Raw genomic sequence first — 20,011 nt, forward strand, 5'->3', positions numbered from 1 at the left:
GAAACCATGGAATAATCATGGAGATGAGTCACGGTGGAGTGAGGAGGAAGATGATGGTCATTTTTTTTATTTTTTTTAATTTTTTCCAAAATGTAAAAGCTGAATTGAAAAACAAACAACCAAATTGAAGAAGAAAGAGACTAATGTGTCAATGCTCTTGGGTTTGGGTAAGTGAGAGGCTGACATCAACTAAGCATGGTTAGTTTTGTTCACTTAACGTCCATATAACAGCAGAATTTTCGTCCAATAAATGTAGACATAACTACCCTTACTTTTACACGCGAAAAGACAAATATACCCTGATATAAACACCTCTTGTTTCTATCAGATATCAAACTGGGCACGCTCCTATAATTTGTTTATCATAGACCCATAAAATCTGAACTCTCCCTTACTCTCCTAGACTCCAACCAAAAAAAATAAAAGCACAGTAGTTGTAATTGTATTGGGCTAAGGCCCATTCGTTTACTTTGCAATAAAAAGGCACAAACGCTGAAAAATAAAAAATGTCACCCGCATTATAGGCCCCTGAGGTTGCCGCACATCATTTGCAGCAAACACGTATTATCTCTCGTCGCTCCACTTGAATCTTCAGCAGACCTCCATTACTCTCTGCTCTCTCTATCCAAATTCGTTTCTCAGGTAGCTTTTTTTCGTCTATTTAACTGTTTTGTTTCTTCTTGTTTATTCGCTGTTTAATTTAATTCCTCTCTCATATTAGTTTTAAACGATTAGGTTAACGGAAATACAAATTCAATTTGAACCTTATATTCATATTCAAATTCAAATTGTTGACAAGATTGATTGATTTTATTTCATGTATTTGCTCTGATTTTTTTTTGAAATTGGATATTTTTTGTTTTGTTAGGTTATTTTCCCATTTCCAGCAGATTAGGGTTTCAAGTTGTTATTACAGTATGATTTTGTGCCTTTTGTTGTTTGAATGTTTGATACTGGTATTGTATACAAGTAGACTAAGAGCTTTCCCATTGTTTATTTAGACTCTGATTGTGATTATGAGGGGAAGAAGTTACAGCCCTTCACCCCCTAGAGGTGGCTACTCCAGAAGAGGACACAGCCCTCCTCCTAGGGGTCGCTATTCTGGCCGCGGTAGAGATCCTTCTACTAGTTTATTAGTTCGGAATCTCCGCCACGATTGCAGGTTTTCTCACCAACCATTTATTTCTTGTTAATGCTTTTGCTGCTTACCGTTGTTGGTTCTGGATTTGATTTGCCTTATACAGTTTCAACTTTTATGGACTGCTCTACATTATTAAACTACCTGTTTCTTTTGTACTCGTATCATTTTATACCTTATATGTTCAATCTTTATTTTGATAAAACTTATGGTATATAGAAGGAGATTGTTGTTTAAAGTTGTTCTGATATTGCCGATTCTTGTAGTTGCTCACTACATTCTGGTTCCTTTGCAGACCAGAAGATCTTCGCAGGCCTTTTGGTCAGTTTGGTCCGCTCAAGGACATTTACTTACCTAGGGATTATTACACCGGGTAAGTTCATAGCTACTCTTTTCACATAATAAACCCATTACAGCTCCTCAATGAGTACCTTTATGATAATGTTGGGGAGTGTTCTCATATGGAATCTGTGTTCTTGGTTAACATACGGAGCAGTTCTATTGGTGGATATTTTGTCTGTTCAACATTTAAGCCAGTTTAATAATATAATTTAGACTTACCTATGAAGTAGCTTAACAGAAGATTTTTTTTACTGAATAAATATTTATCAATTGAGTGGGCTTTTGTACAGACCAAGGTAAATGATCATAAATTACACGGTTTTGAGTCCTGACTCTATTTGTTTCCCTTGTTTGGAATATATTGCTTTGGTTAAAAAGTGTGATTTTTGAAGGTTCATACAATACAATTTAACCTAAACTGAATTGTAGCGATCTATTATCCTTGAGCATGGATTCATTTTCCATGATGTATTTAATGCCCCCTGTTACATCGGTTAATTACAATTTTTTAGATTGAACAGTGAAATCAATGTTTATAGAGATCAATCAAGTAATAAGAGTACTGTGGAAGATGTTGTTAATGGTATTGAAGATTGGAAGGAAGTTGGATTTGAACACATTGTGAAGAGTTCAAGTCTTGAAGAATTTCAAGTCACTCTTAAAACTGATGTTTGCAAGGTCAGCAGCCACGTGCTTGCTTTTTAAGTCCTTACCACAATCATCCATATTGGAGGAACCTAATCCCTATTCCGATATAATCACGAGTATAATAATCACTCTATTTTCAGTTGTGTTTTACAAGTTGATATTTGAGAATCTTCTTAGCCATTTGCAGAGCGCCTCGTGGATTTGGTTTCGTGCAATATGTTGACCCTGCAGATGCTGCTGATGCTAAGCATCGGATGGATGGCCAGATTTTTCAAGGTCGTGAATTGACAGTTGTGTTTGCTGAGGAGAACAGGAAGAAGCCGACTGAGATGAGAGTAAGGGAGCGGACAAGGTAGACCATGGTCTTTTCATTCCCTTGTAGCATTCTTCTGGCCATTTACTTATCATATGAGCATTGTGATGTGAAGCATGATGGGCTTTTGCAACAAGCTATTTCTTAATTGTTAATCATTTGATCTCATTTGTGTTGGTTGTTGGGGGGGGGTATTTTTTTTAAATACAGTCTGTTAAGTGGCTGTATAACTAATCACGAGTTAATTTCCTCAAAGACTCTAAGAATTTGTTAAAGAGACTAAGTTTATTGTTAAAAAAAATTGATCCCTGTGGTTATTGTTTATGTTGATGCCTTGGTGTGATTTTACATTTTTACATTTACATTTATAAGGTGGTTTTGGCTCTTTGGGGAGTTGGCATAACTCCTGCCTTCTGGAAGTATTATTCTCATTAAGACTGTCTTTTTTAGCTATCTCATTCCTTATATTTATAGGGTGATTTTGGCTCTTTGGGGATCTCCTATTACTTGTCTGGGAGCTTTTTCATTTTTAGCATAGCTGTCTGCATCTTTTAAGGGCTCTAATCAGGTCTTTTTTAGCTTGTCTAGGGTTTTCATGGTGCTCTTTTTTTCTAATACTTTGTATTCTGTCTCCCAAAGTTAATGTATTCACCTGAAAGATTGATAAGATGGTGGCTTTAATTGTAACCTTTACTTGGTTTTCTTATCTTAAAAAATTAAAAAGAAAGGCTCTCATTTCTAGCTTCAGTTCCAATGATATGCAGTTGGGTTTTTTTTTTTTTTTTTTTTTTTTTTTTTTTTTTTTTAAGAATATGTGTGATGAAGTCAAGTTTGAATCAATATTATGTTATTAATCAGTTCAGTTTGATGATTTTCCCACTCCCTCCTTTCCCATCCTCCTTTCTTCCACACTGCCTCCGCAAGGCCCCCACTTCAGTGTATATTATTTGTTGTTATGATCTGTTTACATCTTTGTTCCTGGATTTCTTAAATTACTTTTCTTTACTCTATTGCTACCATAAATCTACCCTTTTCCTTTTTGCAACCCAGCTCTCTTTACTTTTATTTTCTCTCTATATGCTTCAGCTTTTATTACATCTATAATATAAGTTAATATTTCGTATTTATTATTGCTAATATTTTATGTGCATCTTGTTACATTATTGTCCTTTGTGGGAGTTCTAACTATCACACTCCTCATCCTTATAGCAGTCGGCATGACAGAAGACGTTCTCCTCCTCGTTATTCCCGTTCACCGCGATATTCTCGTTCTCCACCACGCCGTGCCAGATCTAGATCTCACAGTCGTGATGACTATTCGCCTTCTCCCAAACGAAGACACTCACGGTATGTTATGCCATGCAGTCTTTATATGTGTGTAGAATTTTTGCATTCTTTTCCTTTCCACCACTATTTTCCCCTTCTGTTTTGATGGGAGTTGTGTGTATTTAGTATTCAGCTGGGGGTTGTTTGTAGCTGTTAGTTGTGAAGCATCAGTCATCATATATGCTTGGTCGTAAGACTCGGAACTGTAACTGCCTTGTTGCTGAAATTGGTCATAGTGGAGGCTTGAAGTTTAGGTTATGCTTGGATCAGGGAGCATTTTTGAAGGGGTCATATGGTAATAAAACAAGGTGGAAGTAGATATGGTGCTTGCTTAATTTTTTGATGGAAGAGGTGGCAACCAAGGAACCAATGAACCATCACCCTTAATTAGGGGTAATCTACTACCGTAGGAGAGGCAAAGAAAGTTAATGTCCTTAGTTGCTGGGGTAATGTATTACCTTCTTACAATCCTACCCTCCATATTCTTTTCGCCATAAACCTATAATCACCACCATCTCCACTCATGCACAACTTCTCTACTTCATTCTGTTACCCCTTATTGATTATCCACAATCCAATCTTAATCTAAATTGAATCATACCAAGGGCATAATATTAGACTAAAGCAACATACTTCGGTGAGGTGGATTTCGATAAGTTGAAAGTAAGATGAACTATTTTTTTTTGTTTATGGTAGTTGCAGAAAGACCTTGTGTGCAGCAGGAATTGGGCAGTGGTCGTTTTAGGATTTGTATAGGAAGCACCAAGTGCGGACATGTTATCACACATTTACACGTAATAATATCAGCGGATGATCTTTCAATGTTGATAAGCTTGTGAACTGGATCACCCTTTTTATTGACTTTCATTCCATGCATTTCAATAAATTGTGCTTCAATTGACATTTTCTTCATATATGCATTTCAGTAGTTTGTAGGTCTGTAAAATCGCGTGTTTTCTCAGTAGCTTTTATTGGTTTGATTTATGTTTCTGGTAATGGGCATTGAAGTGGGTAGCATATGTTTGTGACAGGTCTGTTTCACCCAAAGATAGAAAGCTGAGTCGGGAAAGGTCTTATTCTCGAGAGAGTCGTGGCAGATCGTATTCTCGTTCACCGCAATCTCCTAAAGTTGCTAAAAGTCGAAGCAGGAGCCGAACTCCTGTTAGGAGTCCAAGCCGAGACAAAAGCAGGAGCCCATATCCTGAAGAGCATCCCAAGGAGCAGAACAGAGAGAGATCTCCTAGTCAGTAGGCTTCTTTATTGATGGTACTTCCTGTGTTGCCAATCTAATCGATATCTGTCTTGGGCAACTACCTGAGCTTAGAAGTGATGCTGTAGTTCACTAGTCGTAGTAGTAGTAGTAATGCCTCCCATATTATAAACATATGACTATCATCCTATAGACTGGGGATTGTAGGTTTCTTATGCTCTGTTTGTTGGGCTAAACATATGATGCTATCTGGCTTTACTGAATTTGCTTTAATGGTGCTGTAATGGGTGAGATTTGAAACCTAAGAATTGAAAATTTTAAGTTATAATTTGGAAATCTAAGAAATGGTTAGAGGCATGGGGCAATGATTTCAGATTGGATTCGAAATTACTGGTTTAACTGTCACTTCTTGACTGCTTTGAAGATGATATGCTATGCACCCCAGCTAACTGAGGTGGACCCTAACTATAAACTACGAAGTATTCTACAATGGAGTACTAATAACTATCACCTGATTTTCCATACGATCTGAACTACGAGTAGCTTGATTCTACTCCTGAATTTGTTTTGGGGGGAGGCGGGTATGTAAATGTATACGAAGCATAGGATTGGAATCTGTTTATATCAGTATCTTTTTAGCTTAGTACTCCAGAGTCACCAATATTTCTACAAACCCGTTGTCCGGGGGAATGTATTTACAGTACTTGGCATAGTGGTATCGTAAATTGCTAAATTAATGGCAATCAAATGACTTGGATGGTAAAAAGAAATCAACTTTTGAGGATTGTGTGTGAGCACAGAAGGAAGGATTCACTCTTTTTTTCTGCTTACCCCATGTGTTTTTTTTTTCTTCATCATCTTTTGTGCTGGACCTTTTGTCGGATAATGCTAATGCTTTTCTTTGATTTTTGGCCTACTTTAGTTACCCCTACTCTTCAACTTTCAAACATAATGCTACTTACTGTCATCTCATAGAAAAAAATAATACTTATGTCATAAATCATACGTATATTGTTCAGAATAATATTTTGGAGTTCTTTATCTGTATGAGAAGAGTAAAGGTGTAAATAATACTGAGCCCTTTTTACTGTAAATTTTAAATTTTAAGGTATGAGGAGGCTAAGCAGATACACCAAGTAAGAACTATGCCCAGTAACTTCAAAGTTCATTTTATTAAGCAGTAACTCTTGTATATCCGTTTTTTGTTTAATCGGTAGTATGTATGGGTAACGAGTTTATGTACTCGTGCATCAAGTTAATACTTCTTCCGTTACATATTAATTGCAATTTTAGAATTTTTTTTTTTTTTTACGTCTCACAAATAATATTCAAAAATTGCTATAGGTAACAGAGGAAGTACTTGGAATTATAAAAGGATGAGACAAGTTAAAGATGAGCAATGTTGGAAGACATGAATAGTTAATACGACATATCTGTATTATTTTATATTCTAGGGACAAACACAAGAAGGGGGTGGCATTTGGCATTGTCCTTAGATTCTGCAATCTACATCTCATGGAAGCATGTACATATTTGGTCATACCCGAGGTCATTTAACATGGACCTATGTTTATATTACCACTGCAAAGCACTTTCCTACCAGTAATAACCAGCTAACCAATTTTGACAGCAATTGAATTTAATATAGTTACCGTTTCGTATCTTCTCCTATCTTTTCATCTTCCAAGGTACTGGAAAACAAATACTGTAAGAGTAACTCCATTAGAGGGCGGTAATATCTTATATCTATGCTCCTGCCCTTGATTTACCATTCATTCCAATTTTGGACAATGTTCACTAGTTTTTTTTGGGTATTATATGCTACTAATTCTAACTGCTTAGCTAAGCTAATCTAATCTCATTTGAGGTCACAGGTGATATGGTCCCCATTGCAGCAGTTTCTTTTTAGTTACTCTGTATGTGTTCATACTTGTATTAGGCTTTTTTTACTTTTTGTCTGGAGGGAATTTGTTTCTCGTTAAAGTTAAAATAAACGGAGCCTTGTTTTTACATTGACTGTGTTAGAGAGTGTTGACATAATTAAGAGTTTGAAAAAAGAAAAAGACACAAGCATAGGATTAATATCAGAAAAGGGGGGACAGAAATGTACACGCTGGTAGAACTTTCTGCTTTCAACAACTGAAGCATAGCTGTGTCCGTTGTTTTACCACTCACTCACTCACTCACTCACTCCATTCATCTTCGAGCACTGTGCTTCTCTCTCTTCAGGTTTCTTTCTCTCTCATCTTCTTCTTTTATTATCTTCATTTTTTATTTCAAATTTCTTCTCCTATTTTAGAAGTTGAATTGATTGATTGATAAATAGGGAGAAGAAGAGGAGTTACCATTATTAGTAACTACTCTGTAAGTATGCAGCTTAACAAAAAGTGTCAATCTTTAGATTATACTTCAATTACTATTACTGTACTATGTACTCTTTTTAGCAATTTCGTTGTATTTCTGGGTTCACATTATTATTACTCCGTAGTATTATTGTTGAGTATTAAGTCTAAGTGGGCCTTTACAGTTTTCACACTATCTTTTTGAATTTCTTCTAAGATTCTATCTCATCACTTTTCTGTCAATCATTGTTGAATTTCTTCTTCTTCAGGGTTTATGGTAGCTTAAACGTCACTTATTTTGCTGGGTTTTCTTCTACTTTCATTTTCAGGTATTATTTTTTTTCCTTTTATTATTATTATTATTATTATTATTATTGTTATTATTATTATTATTATTATTATTCTAATTTGTTAATTGTGGATGTACCCAACATTTTTAATCAATTGGTTCCATCGAATTAAATTAAGTTTCCAATTTAATGCCATCATTAGCTCATTACTGATTGCATTGAGTTGCCTTTTCATTTTCTATTGATTAAATTACTCTACTGTTACTAATTTTATTTCATACTCTCCCCACTCCCAAAGTTCTTGTTTGAACGATGATTGTCTCACCAAAAAAGTCAAAGCAGGAAAAACTGATTGTGTTTTTAAAATTTAAGCTGATTTGGGGTATAATGTTCAAGCAGACTGCTGTGTTTTTGTATATCTGTTTAGTTGTTTGCTGTGAATTTCCTTTTATGTGTCAGTAGTTATGCAGTTATGTACTATTGTTGCTACTTTTGTTAATACATTCTAAGCCAGGTTGATTGCTTATACTACGTGCTTAACTTTTGATATCTTTACAGCTCTGTACGTGATAACTCACCCCTTGAGCAGTATAATTTAGCCGCGCATTGTGAAATTTTAAGCTTACCTAGGTTGAATGATGCCTGAAAAATGGCTGCAAACAGTCCTGGTGCTATTAATTGGCTTTCTTCCTTGTATTTTAGGTACGGTTTATATTCAAATGGTCAAGTCAAGTGCTTCCCTTTTCCTTCATTGTTTTAATTTACTTACTATGAGTGATATTCATACTTGATTGGTACTTTTATAGGTGCTTTCATTGGGATAGATATAGGAACACACTTGTCTAAATTGCCCCCGGCATCAGAAGTGGTTGCAATTCTTAAAGCCAACGAGATTACTCATGTTCGGCTTTTTGATGCTGATTCTCACATGCTCAATGCCCTTGCCAATACGAGCATAGAAGTTATGGTTGGTGTCACAAATGAGGAACTTCTCGGGATAGGGCAATCACCATCTGTTGCTGCAGCATGGGTAAATAAAAATGTGGCAGCTCATGTTCCTAACACTAATATCACTGCAATTGCTGTTGGTAGTGAGGTTTTGACTACAATACCGCATGCTGCTCCAATTCTTGTTCCTGCGATGAATAACATTCATAAAGCTATTGTTGCATCCAACTTAAATTTCAAGGTCAAAGTCTCCACCCCTCACTCCATGGACATAATTTCTAGGCCTTTTCCTCCTTCAACTGCTATCTTTAATTCATCATGGAACTCTACTATGTACCAAGTACTTCAGTTCTTAAAGAATACCAACTCTTATTTTATGCTGAATGCATATCCTTATTATGGATTTACTAAAGGAGATGGCATTTTCCCGCTTGAGTACACTCTTTTTCAACCTCTGTCCTCAGTTAAGCAGATTGTGGATCCAAACACACTGTATCATTATGATAGCATGTTTGATGCCATGGTGGATGCTGCTTATTATTCGATTGATGCATTCAATTTTTCCGAGGTCTCAGTAGTTGTGACAGAAACTGGTTGGCCATGGAATGGAGGAGCTAATGAAAAAGATGCCACCGTGAAAAATGCTCAGACATATACTAATAATTTGATCAGAAGGGTTATGAATAACTCAGGTCCACCTAGCCAGCCAACCATGCCAATAAATACATACATTTATGAGTTGTTCAATGAGGATGAGCGTCGTGGTCCTATCTCTGAGAAAAATTGGGGGTTGTTCTTCACAAATGGCTCCTCTGTATATCCTGTTAGTCTTAGTGCTTCTGGTCAAATGCCAGGCAATTCCACAGGTTCATTCTGTATTGCAAAGTCAGGTGCCGATGAAGACAAGCTGCGGAAGGGTTTGAACTGGGCTTGTGGTGAAGGTCATGCTAATTGTACAGCCATTCAGGAAGGCCAGCCGTGTTACTACCCTGATACTATAGAGAACCATGCCTCTTATGCATATAATGATTATTATCAAAAGATGCATAGTGTTGGCGGAACTTGTGATTTTGATGGTACAGCAACTACATCTACTGCCGATCCTAGTAAGTTACTATGCCCATCTTCATGATTCTTAACCTGATTGATAGATCTCTGAACAGTTTTATTTCATATTAGCTCTATACTGTATATGTCATCTGGTATGCAAGATATTTCACGTCATCAATTTTTTTTTTTCCTGCTGTATTTAAGTGGTTATTGTGAAGACTGAAGAGATTCACTGTGGACTTTCTTTCTTAAGCTCTTGCATGTGTTATCAATGGATTCTTGTATTGCTAATTGGTTATTCTTACAAAATTACTAGCAGAGAATATCCTACCTGATAATACTCCATTTATATTCGTACAAGTACATCATTTATGATGTGCTTGTGTAGCTCAGCATGTAGGGGTTGTATGAAAATGTAGTAAACTTCTCTGATAGTTAATTTTATACTTGTAATTTTTATGTCATACCATCAGCTTTTGTTTATATATTTTTGCTTGATCAAATAGATGTTTAATTTTTCTTCCCCTTCGAAATTAACATGTCTTTAAAGTTCAAACCTATAATTTGTTTGTATTATTTAGAACGATAGCTCCACATATATACTCATCATGACATGCTATCTAATGGTTCTCTTGGCATGTTTTATCTCACAGGTTATGGTTCATGTGGTTTCAGTGGGAGGTAAAGTTTTACTATATCTGTTTTTTTATCATCAAATTGAACTGATTCACCCATGTTATTTGGTTCCTGATACCCTCTTTCCCTTGTATGAAACAGTGCGAATTCAACTGCTGGGAGAGGATTCAGTCCCACGGCATATGGTCCAGTAAGTCCTTTCACAGGGAGTAGGAGCAGCATGTTATATCCTGAAATTGGAGGAGTAATAGTTGGAATCATTTTGCATTGGTTTTGGCTTTGATATGCGAATTGTTGATTGAATTTTTGTACCCAATACAATACCAATGAGATAGATTGCTTTGTTAGTGACATCTATAGGAATTGATCACCAGTGTTATGTCAGTGTTAATGTTATTATGTATTGTGTCCAGGTATTCCACTTTCTATATTCAAATGCAATTTTTTGCCCTACATATATCAACTTTCTTCTTTTCAACAACTCTATTTTGTGAGTTTTGCTAGTACGAATTCTAAGTTTGGCCTTCAAACTAATCTAACCGCTTATTTTTTTGATATATAAACAATACACTATGATTTTGATTGGTTCGGAGTTCTAAAAAGATGTTTTTCAACAATACAGTTTGCCATTGAATTATGATTAAATACGGAGTAGTATTTTGCTATGGATGGAAAAGAAAATTGTGAAGTGTAATATTGGATGGAGTATTGTTCACCAAATGGTTTCTGTTTGTAAAGTGTAATTTAGGATAGAGTAATATTCACCAAATTGTTTCTGTTCTTTAACAAAACAGTGAAACACCCACAACTTGTTGGCTACTAATCAAGAATTTAAGAGTAGCATGAAGAGGTATAAAAGGAGTGTGTTAAAACTAGTAGATAAGTTGAGCAATTTGTCTATAACCATATTGAGTTGTTTTCAGTTGGTATTAGCTATGATTAAGCAATCTATTAGTTATGTTGGAGTCTTTTAAAGATTGATATCGATGATAATCCTCTTAAAAAATTTATATTCTAGCCATATTTGCTATGGGGTACTCCGTATATTTTTAGAGCAGAGTTGCAGTTGCATCAACATGCGGGACACTGATTTTTGAAGTTTATTACTGATTTTAACCATAAAAATTTGGAGTAAGTAGCCATTTTTCAATAATCAAATTTTTGTACTGGAGTAACTAATCTAGTAAAATTTTTGTAAAAAAGAAAAAAACTAATAAAATTAGGTTATTAATGAAATTCAAAAAAAAAAAAAAAAAAATCTATCCCGTTACTCCGTATTAAAAAAGGGTGGGTAAGAGAGAGAGAGAGAGAGGAGGAAGAACGTGATGATGAACACCGGGAGCAGCAGCGGAGGAGGAAGAACATCATGGGCGTCGACGACGTCGGGATCAGGAAAGAGAATTCAAAAGGAGTTGGATTCCCATCCTCCTCCGCCGGCCCCATCGCCGACAGCCTTAACCACTGGCTCGCCACCTTCCTGGTATTCTTATTCTTATTAATTTTGTATATTTTTCCTTGACATTCTGTTTCCCAATGATTACCCATTTAAACCTCCCAAGGTCTCTTTTGTCTTATTCTCCAATTGTTCAATTTCTATCTTCCATCTTTATATATTGTTAATTTTAGGTCATGTTTAAAACAAGAATTTATCACTGTAATGTCGATTCTTCCGGCAACGTTAATCTGGACATTTTGAAAGATGGCTGGAGTCCAGCCCTAACTATCTCCAAGTTCCTACTTGCTGTTAGATCCTTATGTAAGTTTTACCTTTCTGTCTTCACTCTACTTTCTTCTTCTTTTTTTTTTGTGGGTCTTTGCTGTTACTCTTTAGTTTTATTGTCAAGTAATGATATTTGTGAATATGAGCCAGCCCACCTTTTGTTTCCTTATTTTTCCAATTACTTCTATCTATTCAAGTGTTGTCAACTCTAGTCTCTAGTCCTTCTGAGCTGTCTGAATTCAGCTTCATTAGGAGACAGAATGATTTCAGGGGGTGGGAACTAGTTAGGTGTGTAATGGGTTCAAGCTGAAATGCAAAGTCTAAGAGGAAAGGTTGAAGCTTTCATTGATAACAAATGATTTTTTTTAGTTTTTTTTTTTTACAAATTAGAAACTTTAGGCTGCACGTCTCCACTAGTGACTTTAGTTAACGACTCTCTAAACACAAATATCAACATTCTACTGCTATACTACTTCATTTTTATAATCAATCAAAGCTACAAAATATAACCTAATATTGTTTTCGACTGTTTTTCCTCAAGAGTATCAGAATTCAGTTCCATGTTGTCACACCTCTTAGTAATCTTTTAGTTAGTTTTGTCTTCTTTTGCTCAAGTGTCTTCTACCCCCCTTTTACTGCTGCTGCTTGTCTCCTCCTCTTTCATGTTGATTCCTCCTCATGTAAACCCATATTGGTGGCTCGGGTGAGACAACCGGGTTCATCACCTCACTCTTTAGGTTGGTTCATTACAAGTTGATATTTGAGAGTGAGAGGCAAGGACCATTCAAAGGCCAGAGCTTGTATCTTATGGCTCCAATAAAGCTAAGGCTTCCATTTTCTGAAAGTCCAGGTATTGGTGAAAAGGGTTTAAGAGATCCCTTGATAGAATGCCTTTTTCTCTTCGAGTCAGCACTTTGCGAATTCGGTATGCATATTCTATCAGAGAGTCCTTGTTGCTGACTGCTTCAGATTGGACATGGTTTAGGGACTAGGGATCTCACATGGGCCTTGGCTTCTTCACATCTAAGCTACTCTTGGCTCTGATTAAAACTTGTGATGGCTCAATAGCTTTAAGATAGCTCTTTAATTGTCTTTATAGTAACTAGAGCTTTAAGGTCTTTAAAAAAAGAAAAAAAAAATACTTTTTAGAAAATAATTTTATGATTTTTATTTTTGTTTGATATAATATGTTTGACACTTGCTGTTGTTGTCTGTGCTGTTTGCATTCAATTTATTGGCCTGAGATAAATATTGACAAAAGGTTGTCTGCAGACAATGCTCTGGTGCCTTCCATTGCACACTTATACCAGGTTGATAGGAAAAGGCATGATGAACTTGCTGCTGAATGGACGCATCGGTTTGCAAAATAAAAGGAGCAATGAAAGATTAAAGATTTGGGATATCTTGGAACTTACTTCCTTTTTATGTATATAGAAGAAGAAATGCATGTCCCATATGTTAGCTAATTCTAGAGGTTTGTACAATTGTAGCAACAACCAGTCAAAGGTTTCCATATTATGGTGGAATATATAGACCAGTCGGTAAGGTTTGCCTAATGTTATAATGTTTAAAGAAGCTTGGCAAAATTACACAGCTGGATTGTTGTGAATAGTAGTGGCAACTTTGGTTATATTTGTATTATTCATGTTGTTACTCATGTTTGCCTGTTTGGGTTGAACTTAGGGCCTGTTCTGATTTACTGAGCTGAATTTAACTAATTTAAGTTGAATTGAATAGTGCTGAAATGAATTGTTTATGAGAGAAGGAAATTAGGAACTAAACTGAACTAATTGAAGCTGAATTGAACTGAAATATTGAAATATGGTAGTGTTGGAGGCACACTAATATAGCTTACTCTCTAGTGTTATTTACGAAGTATTTATTTGCTCGTATTTCATTCCAAATTGATGGGCAATATTTATAATTTGTCTAAACACATGCCTTTGAATTGACCATGAATTTATTTATTTATTTATTTATTTATTTTTGAACGGGAATTGACCATGAATTTCACAAAGAATATATTGGCAAATAAATTCTTGTAGGAATTTCTTTAAGTTGTTTGGTTGTGTAATGAGAAGTTGGAATTCTCATGAATTTTCAATAATCAACAAGGGCTTTATAATTTACTTCCTATATTTTATGAGAAGTGGAAACTCCCGTGAATTTCAACTTCCCCTATTTTTATCAATTAAACGACTACCCTAATTACAAAATCCCATAAATTCTCCCATTTTATTTTGTCAACCAATAATTTCGCATAAATTAAATATCATTCCATGCGATAATTCTAGTCCTTAGTTTTACTTGCTCATTGTTATACTCATACTTGGTACAACATATAAAATAAAAAAGTAATCCCCACCTACCTCTACTGCTATATCCAAGAGTAGTTGAAACTTGGAAAGTGTATAATCAGCCATTCAGCCAGCATTAAGCAGTGGTCAATCCTGTGATTTATCAACTATTCACGTGGCAACCCCCTTCTTCTTCTTCTTCTTCTTCTTCATCTCCTATTTTCTCTATTCTATTCTTTTCATCTGAGATATTTTAAAAACAGATTATAATGGAGATTTTGATTCAAAGAAACCAACTGATTTCCGCTGGGTTGAGTGTTGAAGAAGCTGACATCTTTTATCAGACCCTTGAACATATAATTTCCAGTGTTACCGCTGCTGATGTCACCCGTGCTCCGGCTGAGGTGTGGCGTGAAGTGGTCGCCAGAAAGCTGCTTAAACCCCAACACCCTCACTCTCTTCATCTCTTCCTCTTCAACACGCTCTACTCTCATTGGGACTCTTCTGTTCTCGGTCCTCCTCTTTACTGGTTCCCTTCCCCGTATGTTCTTTTTTATTCACTATTATATTATTATTGTTTCATCGGATTTAGTTGTCGCATTACTAATTCAAATTACGCTATTTGACTAACTTGGCAGATATGAATCTTGTTATACAAATTTGGGTCGTTTGATGGAAGCTCATGTTCCTAGGCTTTTGGGGAAGTCATACCAGGATCCTATTACTAGTTTTTCCACCTTTCAAAAGTTCACTGTTGACAACCCTGAGGTCTCTTCTTCCTAAAATAGTCACAGAAATTGTGTCAAACCTAAGCATTGCAATCAGTAATCAGCAACTTTGTTTCATGTTATATTTTAGATTTATTGGTCATTGGTTCTAAAGGAACTTTCAATTTGGTTTCGTCAACCGCCAAGGCGTATACTTGATGATACAGACAACTCGAAACCCGGTGGAACGTGGTTTCCCGGTGCTGTTCTTAATATAGCCAAGTGTTGTTTGTTACCTATAAGTCATCCTAAGAAAATGGATAGCAGTGTGGCTATTGTATGGAGAGCTGAAGGAGCTGATCATTTGCCTGTTCAGCAACTGACTTTGAAACAACTACGAGAACAAGTAATGTATGCTCATACATAACCAATTTCGTCTTTTTTTTCTTCATTTTTATCTATTTATTGGGACTGAGACATTTATAACATGGTTTGCAGGTTGGTTGCTAATGCTTTGGATGCTACTTTTGCTAAGGGTGATGTCATTGCAATTGATATGCAAATGACTCCTGATGCAGTCATCATATATCTGGCAATAATTCTGTCAGGTCGTATTGTTGTATCAATTGCTGATAGTTTTGCTGCAAAGGAAATTGCTACTCGTTTGCGTATTTCCAAAGCTAAGGGTATCTTTACTCAGGTCTGTTTTCAATTATCTTTAATGTGTATACTCTTACTTACGCTGCTGCAACATTTGCTTATTGCCTTGTTACAAGTGAGTGAACAGAGTTCTAGTTAGGATGTTACTTTAACTCATAAAGAAGAAAGGTACACAGGAGTTATGTTGATAAAGTGCCTGGTCGAATTAATTTGTTGGATACTCCTTGTTTTCTGTATTGCATATCTATGGTGCTACTTTTTGGCAATTATTAAGGTTTCTTATCTTATATCAGGATTATATCTTAAGAGGAGGTCGAAGATTTCCTTTATATAGGTAAATGCCTCTTCTCTGTGTTAATTCTTGATTTTGCATGGTAATCAACTCTATTTGGAAGCAACTTTTGTGTATGATGAACTATGGTTATCTTTTGTGTATGATGAACTATGGTTATTTCATCCATTGTAGCCGAGTTTTGGAAGCTTCTCCATGCATTGCTATTGTGGTCCCAGCTGTGGAGGAATCTGTAGATGTGTCATTAAGGAAACAGGACATATTATGGAAAGATTTTCTAGCACGAGGGGGCCGGACCACAAGGTACTCCCTCCATTTCAAAATTGATACACCATATCTTTAGGGGGGTTATTCACACAAATCAAGGAGATGTTTATGTATTTATTGGTATATAATTTGACAAGTACTATTACATTGGATCTCTGTACTAATTTTGTTTAACTTTTCACAGAATGATTCCTTGAATGATTCATGTTACCCAACCCCAAATCATATTGGGACTAAGGCTTTGTTTTCGTTCTTGCAATGTTATATTGGTGGTTTAAACTAACTAGCAGTATCACCTTGATATTTTAGTTGACAGATAAGGTGGAATTAGAAAATGTAATTGGACTAATAATATAAGGTGTAAGGAGTGAATGGGGTGTGATGTATTGCAGACCTTTAGGATGGGAGTTAGTCTTGAAAGAACATTCCTGGCTGGTTTAACCTCATCTACCTGAAAACAAATCATTGTAACTGTTTTAAAGAAAAAATGTCTAAGCTGGTTAGTGGCAAAGTATTGTTTAATTGTAATTGCTGCAGAACAGGCTAGCTAGGCATTTGGTAGGTTTGAGTGCATTTGTTCCCTTTGGATGTGATCACGATCACACATGCCCTTTCTTATTCTCTCTCTCTCTCTCTCCTTTTTTTTTTCCCCTGAAAAAGGGGGTGGGGGGTGTGTGTGTGCATTTTTTTCTTCCTATCCCTTTACTTATTATTCATTTCAGGTTTGGTCTTATTTTTATTTCATTTTGCACAGACCTCATGAATACTCCCCAGTGTACCAACCAATGGATTCTATAACCCACATACTCTTCTCATCTGGGACGACTGGTAAGGAGATATTATCATTAATAAGCACCATAAACTCCTCCCCCACATACACCCCCCTTTTTCTCATCTGGGACGATTGGCTTGACTTATCAACTGCCTTTACCCTGTGTATCTGTTGTGCTATGTGATCTTGATAAATCTTTGAAATAGGGGATCCAAAGGCCGTACCTTGGACTCAGCTATCTCCAATCCGAGCTGCTGCTGATTCATGGGCACACTCGGATGTTCAAGTTGGAGATGTCATGTGTTGGCCGACAAATTTAGGATGGGTGGTGGGACCTATATTGCTCTATGGATGCTTTTTGAGCGGCGCAACTCTTGCTCTATATCATGGATCACCTCTTGGGCGGGGTTTTGGAAAATTTGTTCAGGTTTGGCTTTTAGGCTTTCTAACTCTTACTAATAAATCTTACAGACCAACAATGCCTTTTGGTCTTTGGTGCTTGAGGAGCTATATTGTTTATGAGGATGCGTAAACTTGTTTATGCATAGTAGTATGCTATTAGAGGTGTAATCAGAAGCTTGCTCAACTTCAGGATGCTAGGGTTACTTTATTGGGAACTGTGCCAAGTCTTGTGAAGACTTGGAGAAATACACATTGTATGGATGGTCTAGATTGGACAAGAATGAGGTAGTATTCACACTCAACTCTATAGTTTTATTTCGTCAATTGGTGATTCTGTACTCAAGAAGACTGTCTGTGATCTTGTGTAGGGCATTTGCTTCCTCTGGAGAAGCCTCCAATGTAGATGATGACCTTTGGCTTTCATCAAGGGCTTATTATAAACCGGTCATTGAATGTTGTGGAGGCACAGAGCTAGCAGGAAGTTATGTTCAAGGCAGTCTGCTGCAACCGCAAGCCTTTGGGACATTCAGTACTCCAACAATGTCCACAGGATTTGTGATCCTTGATGATTGTGGCAATCCTTATGTAAGCATCTTCTAGATTTAATTATGTAAAATTTAATGGTCAATTTTTGCTAGGGAAAATGCATATCCTTATCCTGAATACATTGTTGCTAAAATTATATCTACATATTCTAATAAATTGAACATAGGTATTCTTTGATGATTTTAACACTGTCCTTTTTTTCAAAAAAGTGCATCTGCACTGTACAGATATTCTATTGATTATCATTCCAAGCTAAAACCACTTATAATATGTAAGATATCATTTTGCAGCCAGATGATCAATCATGTGAAGGTGAAGTGGCTTTATTTCCTTTGCTTCCAGGAGCAACAGACAGATTATTGAATGCTGATCATAATGAGGTGTATTTCAAGGGAATGCCTCTATACAAAGGAATGGTATATGCTTCTTCCTACCTAAAACTGTATAATTTTATGCTGGTTAGGTATCTAAACACTAATCATGAACTGAGGCATGGCTGATTGATCTTCTTATTCCAACCCAAAGACATGGTTTACAAATGAACAACTTTAATGCTTGATATAGATAAAAAAAGTACAGAAAGCAGAGTTGATACCTTTCTTTCTTTCTTCTTTTCTTTTTTTTTTTTTAAACTTTATAAAGCTTTGAACTTTCTTTCTTTCTTGCTATGAATCCTCGTAGAAAATATATGGTTTTCTTCTTATTTTTGCAACACCAAATATATCTTAACCTGTGAAAGCTTGGTTTATTACTAGACTTGTTGCACATGAGTGTCTTTTGAAACTGAATGATTTCTGCATGTTATTTATTTATTTATTTTTCTGGGGGGTAGAAAAAGAAGGGGGGAGAAGGGGAGGGGGGGGGGGGGGGTTGAGAGGGTGAATGAGTCAAGCTTATCCTGTGCTTATCAGATTTAAGCCACGCTTGGTTCAAAACTTGTGGAGAGGCTGGACTTGGTTTTGTCAACAATCTAAATATGCTAAAAAAATAAAAAAAAGAAGACAAGAGGACTAGATGAACCTTACCAATTAAAAGCCATACAAGACCCAACTGCTCCGTGGCCTGGCCTTGGTTTTTTATCATTTACAGCCTTGACTTGTGAGTTTTATGTATGCAGCGCCTCAGGAGACATGGAGATATTGTTAAGAGAAGTGTTGGAGGGTACTTTGTTGTACAGGGCAGGGCTGATGATACCATGAATCTTGGAGGTATCAAGGTACAGTAAATTTATGAGTTTATTCTGGACTTATAGAACTTGTGTTGTAATGATTGGGTAGAATGATCCATGGTGTGCTTGTAAAATAACCATTATACACATAAGAAGTTTTTTTGTTTGGTGCAGACAAGTTCTGTAGAAATTGAGAGGGCATGCAACCAGGCTGATGACAGGGTGTTGGAGACTGCAGCAGTTGGCGTTGCTCCACCACAAGGTGGTCCTGAATTGCTGGTTGTATGTGTGGTTCTAAAGGACGGAATCAATGCTGATCCAGAAAAGCTAAGGATACAGTTCTCAAAAGCAATTCAGCGTAGCCTTAATCCTCTTTTTAAGGTGTGGTATCTCCTTTGCTTGAATAATTTCATTTCACTTAACTTGAATAGTGGTAATGCAGTTACAGAGTACGGAAATTAAGAAAGCTTCAGAAAAGCACAACATTTGTTGTCAATTTGATAGATTTTTTTCACCTAATTATTGACTGGCAGGTGAGCTTGGTGAAAATTCTTCCGGAATTTCCACGAACTGTCACAAACAAATTACTGAGGCGAGTATTGAGAGAACAAGTGAAGCAAGATTTATCAGTAAGAAGCCGGATTTGAAGCAACGAGCTGTGCTTGCTTGGAATTTCAGTAAGTATATGTCCCTCCACCATGATGGCATAAAATATAGAGTAAGTGTCGGATTGAAAATGTATACTGGTATAGGAAATCAGTGTTTGATTAAGTAGTTCAGCAATGCAACATCTTATTGCTCTTTACTGCAACAGAATAATGATGTCATATATGATATATGTTTATTTAAAATCGTGCAATTATTGAATAAAAGAAAGCTGTGTTTGCTTATCGTACACTTGTTTAATGTGTCTGATAAATGACCTAAATCTCCTGAC

General features: G+C 36.2%; 4 protein-coding genes across 7 annotated transcripts; all 4 read left to right on the plus strand.

Moving 5' to 3' along the window:
• The first annotated feature begins 487 nt into the window (after positions 1-487).
• Positions 488-5,350, plus strand: LOC145574125 (serine/arginine-rich SC35-like splicing factor SCL30A). Of its 3 annotated transcripts, XM_081631864.1 has the most exons (7): positions 535-642; positions 869-915; positions 1,002-1,162; positions 1,434-1,511; positions 2,316-2,480; positions 3,651-3,788; positions 4,799-5,350. In XM_081631864.1, exons 3-7 carry the CDS (start codon positions 1,017-1,019, stop codon positions 5,016-5,018), a joined length of 747 nt encoding a protein of 248 aa, XP_081487990.1. In that variant the 5' UTR covers positions 535-642; positions 869-915; positions 1,002-1,016; the 3' UTR covers positions 5,019-5,350. The 3 variants fall into 3 exon arrangements, with proteins under 3 accessions (XP_081487989.1, XP_081487991.1, XP_081487990.1); XM_081631863.1 differs by lacking the exon at positions 869-915 and having other exon boundaries at positions 488-642; XM_081631865.1 differs by lacking the exon at positions 869-915 and having other exon boundaries at positions 488-642; positions 3,654-3,788.
• Positions 5,351-7,072: 1,722 nt separating this feature from the next.
• On the plus strand, positions 7,073-10,729 carry LOC145574111 (glucan endo-1,3-beta-glucosidase 4-like). 2 transcript variants are annotated; one of them, XM_081631848.1, is made up of 6 exons: positions 7,073-7,206; positions 7,589-7,648; positions 8,168-8,311; positions 8,416-9,663; positions 10,261-10,288; positions 10,385-10,729. In XM_081631848.1, the coding sequence occupies exons 3-6, from the start codon at positions 8,245-8,247 to the stop codon at positions 10,524-10,526; spliced, it is 1,485 nt and encodes a 494-aa protein (XP_081487974.1). In that variant the 5' UTR covers positions 7,073-7,206; positions 7,589-7,648; positions 8,168-8,244; the 3' UTR covers positions 10,527-10,729. The 2 variants fall into 2 exon arrangements, with proteins under 2 accessions (XP_081487974.1, XP_081487975.1); XM_081631849.1 differs by lacking the exon at positions 7,073-7,206 and adding an exon at positions 7,238-7,341.
• Positions 10,730-11,512: 783 nt separating this feature from the next.
• Positions 11,513-13,637, plus strand: LOC145574130 (constitutive photomorphogenesis protein 10-like). The gene is made up of 3 exons (XM_081631870.1): positions 11,513-11,723; positions 11,870-11,999; positions 13,236-13,637. Exons 1-3 carry the CDS (start codon positions 11,610-11,612, stop codon positions 13,331-13,333), a joined length of 342 nt encoding a protein of 113 aa, XP_081487996.1. The 5' UTR covers positions 11,513-11,609; the 3' UTR covers positions 13,334-13,637.
• A 766-nt stretch (positions 13,638-14,403) lies between these two features.
• LOC145574107 (putative CoA ligase CCL12) lies at positions 14,404-19,933 on the plus strand. Its single transcript, XM_081631846.1, has 14 exons — positions 14,404-14,801; positions 14,899-15,028; positions 15,119-15,378; positions 15,466-15,667; positions 15,921-15,961; positions 16,094-16,222; positions 16,941-17,014; positions 17,165-17,385; positions 17,551-17,645; positions 17,729-17,945; positions 18,197-18,322; positions 19,024-19,122; positions 19,249-19,455; positions 19,608-19,933. Exons 1-14 carry the CDS (start codon positions 14,530-14,532, stop codon positions 19,719-19,721), a joined length of 2,187 nt encoding a protein of 728 aa, XP_081487972.1. The 5' UTR covers positions 14,404-14,529; the 3' UTR covers positions 19,722-19,933.
• Positions 19,934-20,011: the final 78 nt, after the last annotated feature.

This window comes from Chenopodium album, chromosome 13 (assembly GCF_948465745.1).
Source record: "Chenopodium album chromosome 13, dcCheAlbu1.1, whole genome shotgun sequence".
Taxonomy (NCBI): Eukaryota; Viridiplantae; Streptophyta; class Magnoliopsida; order Caryophyllales; family Amaranthaceae; genus Chenopodium; species Chenopodium album.

Coding starts and splice junctions, on each gene's coding strand:
- LOC145574107 (XM_081631846.1), top strand. CDS start 14,530: ATGGAGATTTTGATTCAAAGAAACCAACTGATTTCCGCTGGGTTGAGT. Junction 15,668..15,920: donor CTAAGGGTATCTTTACTCAG/GTCTGTTTTCAA, acceptor ATCTTATATCAG/GATTATATCTTAAGAGGAGG. Junction 17,946..18,196: donor ATGATTGTGGCAATCCTTAT/GTAAGCATCTTC, acceptor ATCATTTTGCAG/CCAGATGATCAATCATGTGA.
- LOC145574111 (XM_081631848.1), top strand. CDS start 8,245: ATGATGCCTGAAAAATGGCTGCAAACAGTCCTGGTGCTATTAATTGGC. Junction 8,312..8,415: donor CTTTCTTCCTTGTATTTTAG/GTACGGTTTATA, acceptor GTACTTTTATAG/GTGCTTTCATTGGGATAGAT. Junction 9,664..10,260: donor TACATCTACTGCCGATCCTA/GTAAGTTACTAT, acceptor TTTATCTCACAG/GTTATGGTTCATGTGGTTTC.
- LOC145574130 (XM_081631870.1), top strand. CDS start 11,610: ATGGGCGTCGACGACGTCGGGATCAGGAAAGAGAATTCAAAAGGAGTT. Junction 11,724..11,869: donor ACTGGCTCGCCACCTTCCTG/GTATTCTTATTC, acceptor TGTTAATTTTAG/GTCATGTTTAAAACAAGAAT. Junction 12,000..13,235: donor ACTTGCTGTTAGATCCTTAT/GTAAGTTTTACC, acceptor GGTTGTCTGCAG/ACAATGCTCTGGTGCCTTCC.
- LOC145574125 (XM_081631863.1), top strand. CDS start 1,017: ATGAGGGGAAGAAGTTACAGCCCTTCACCCCCTAGAGGTGGCTACTCC. Junction 1,163..1,433: donor AATCTCCGCCACGATTGCAG/GTTTTCTCACCA, acceptor GTTCCTTTGCAG/ACCAGAAGATCTTCGCAGGC. Junction 2,481..3,650: donor AGAGTAAGGGAGCGGACAAG/GTAGACCATGGT, acceptor TCATCCTTATAG/CAGTCGGCATGACAGAAGAC.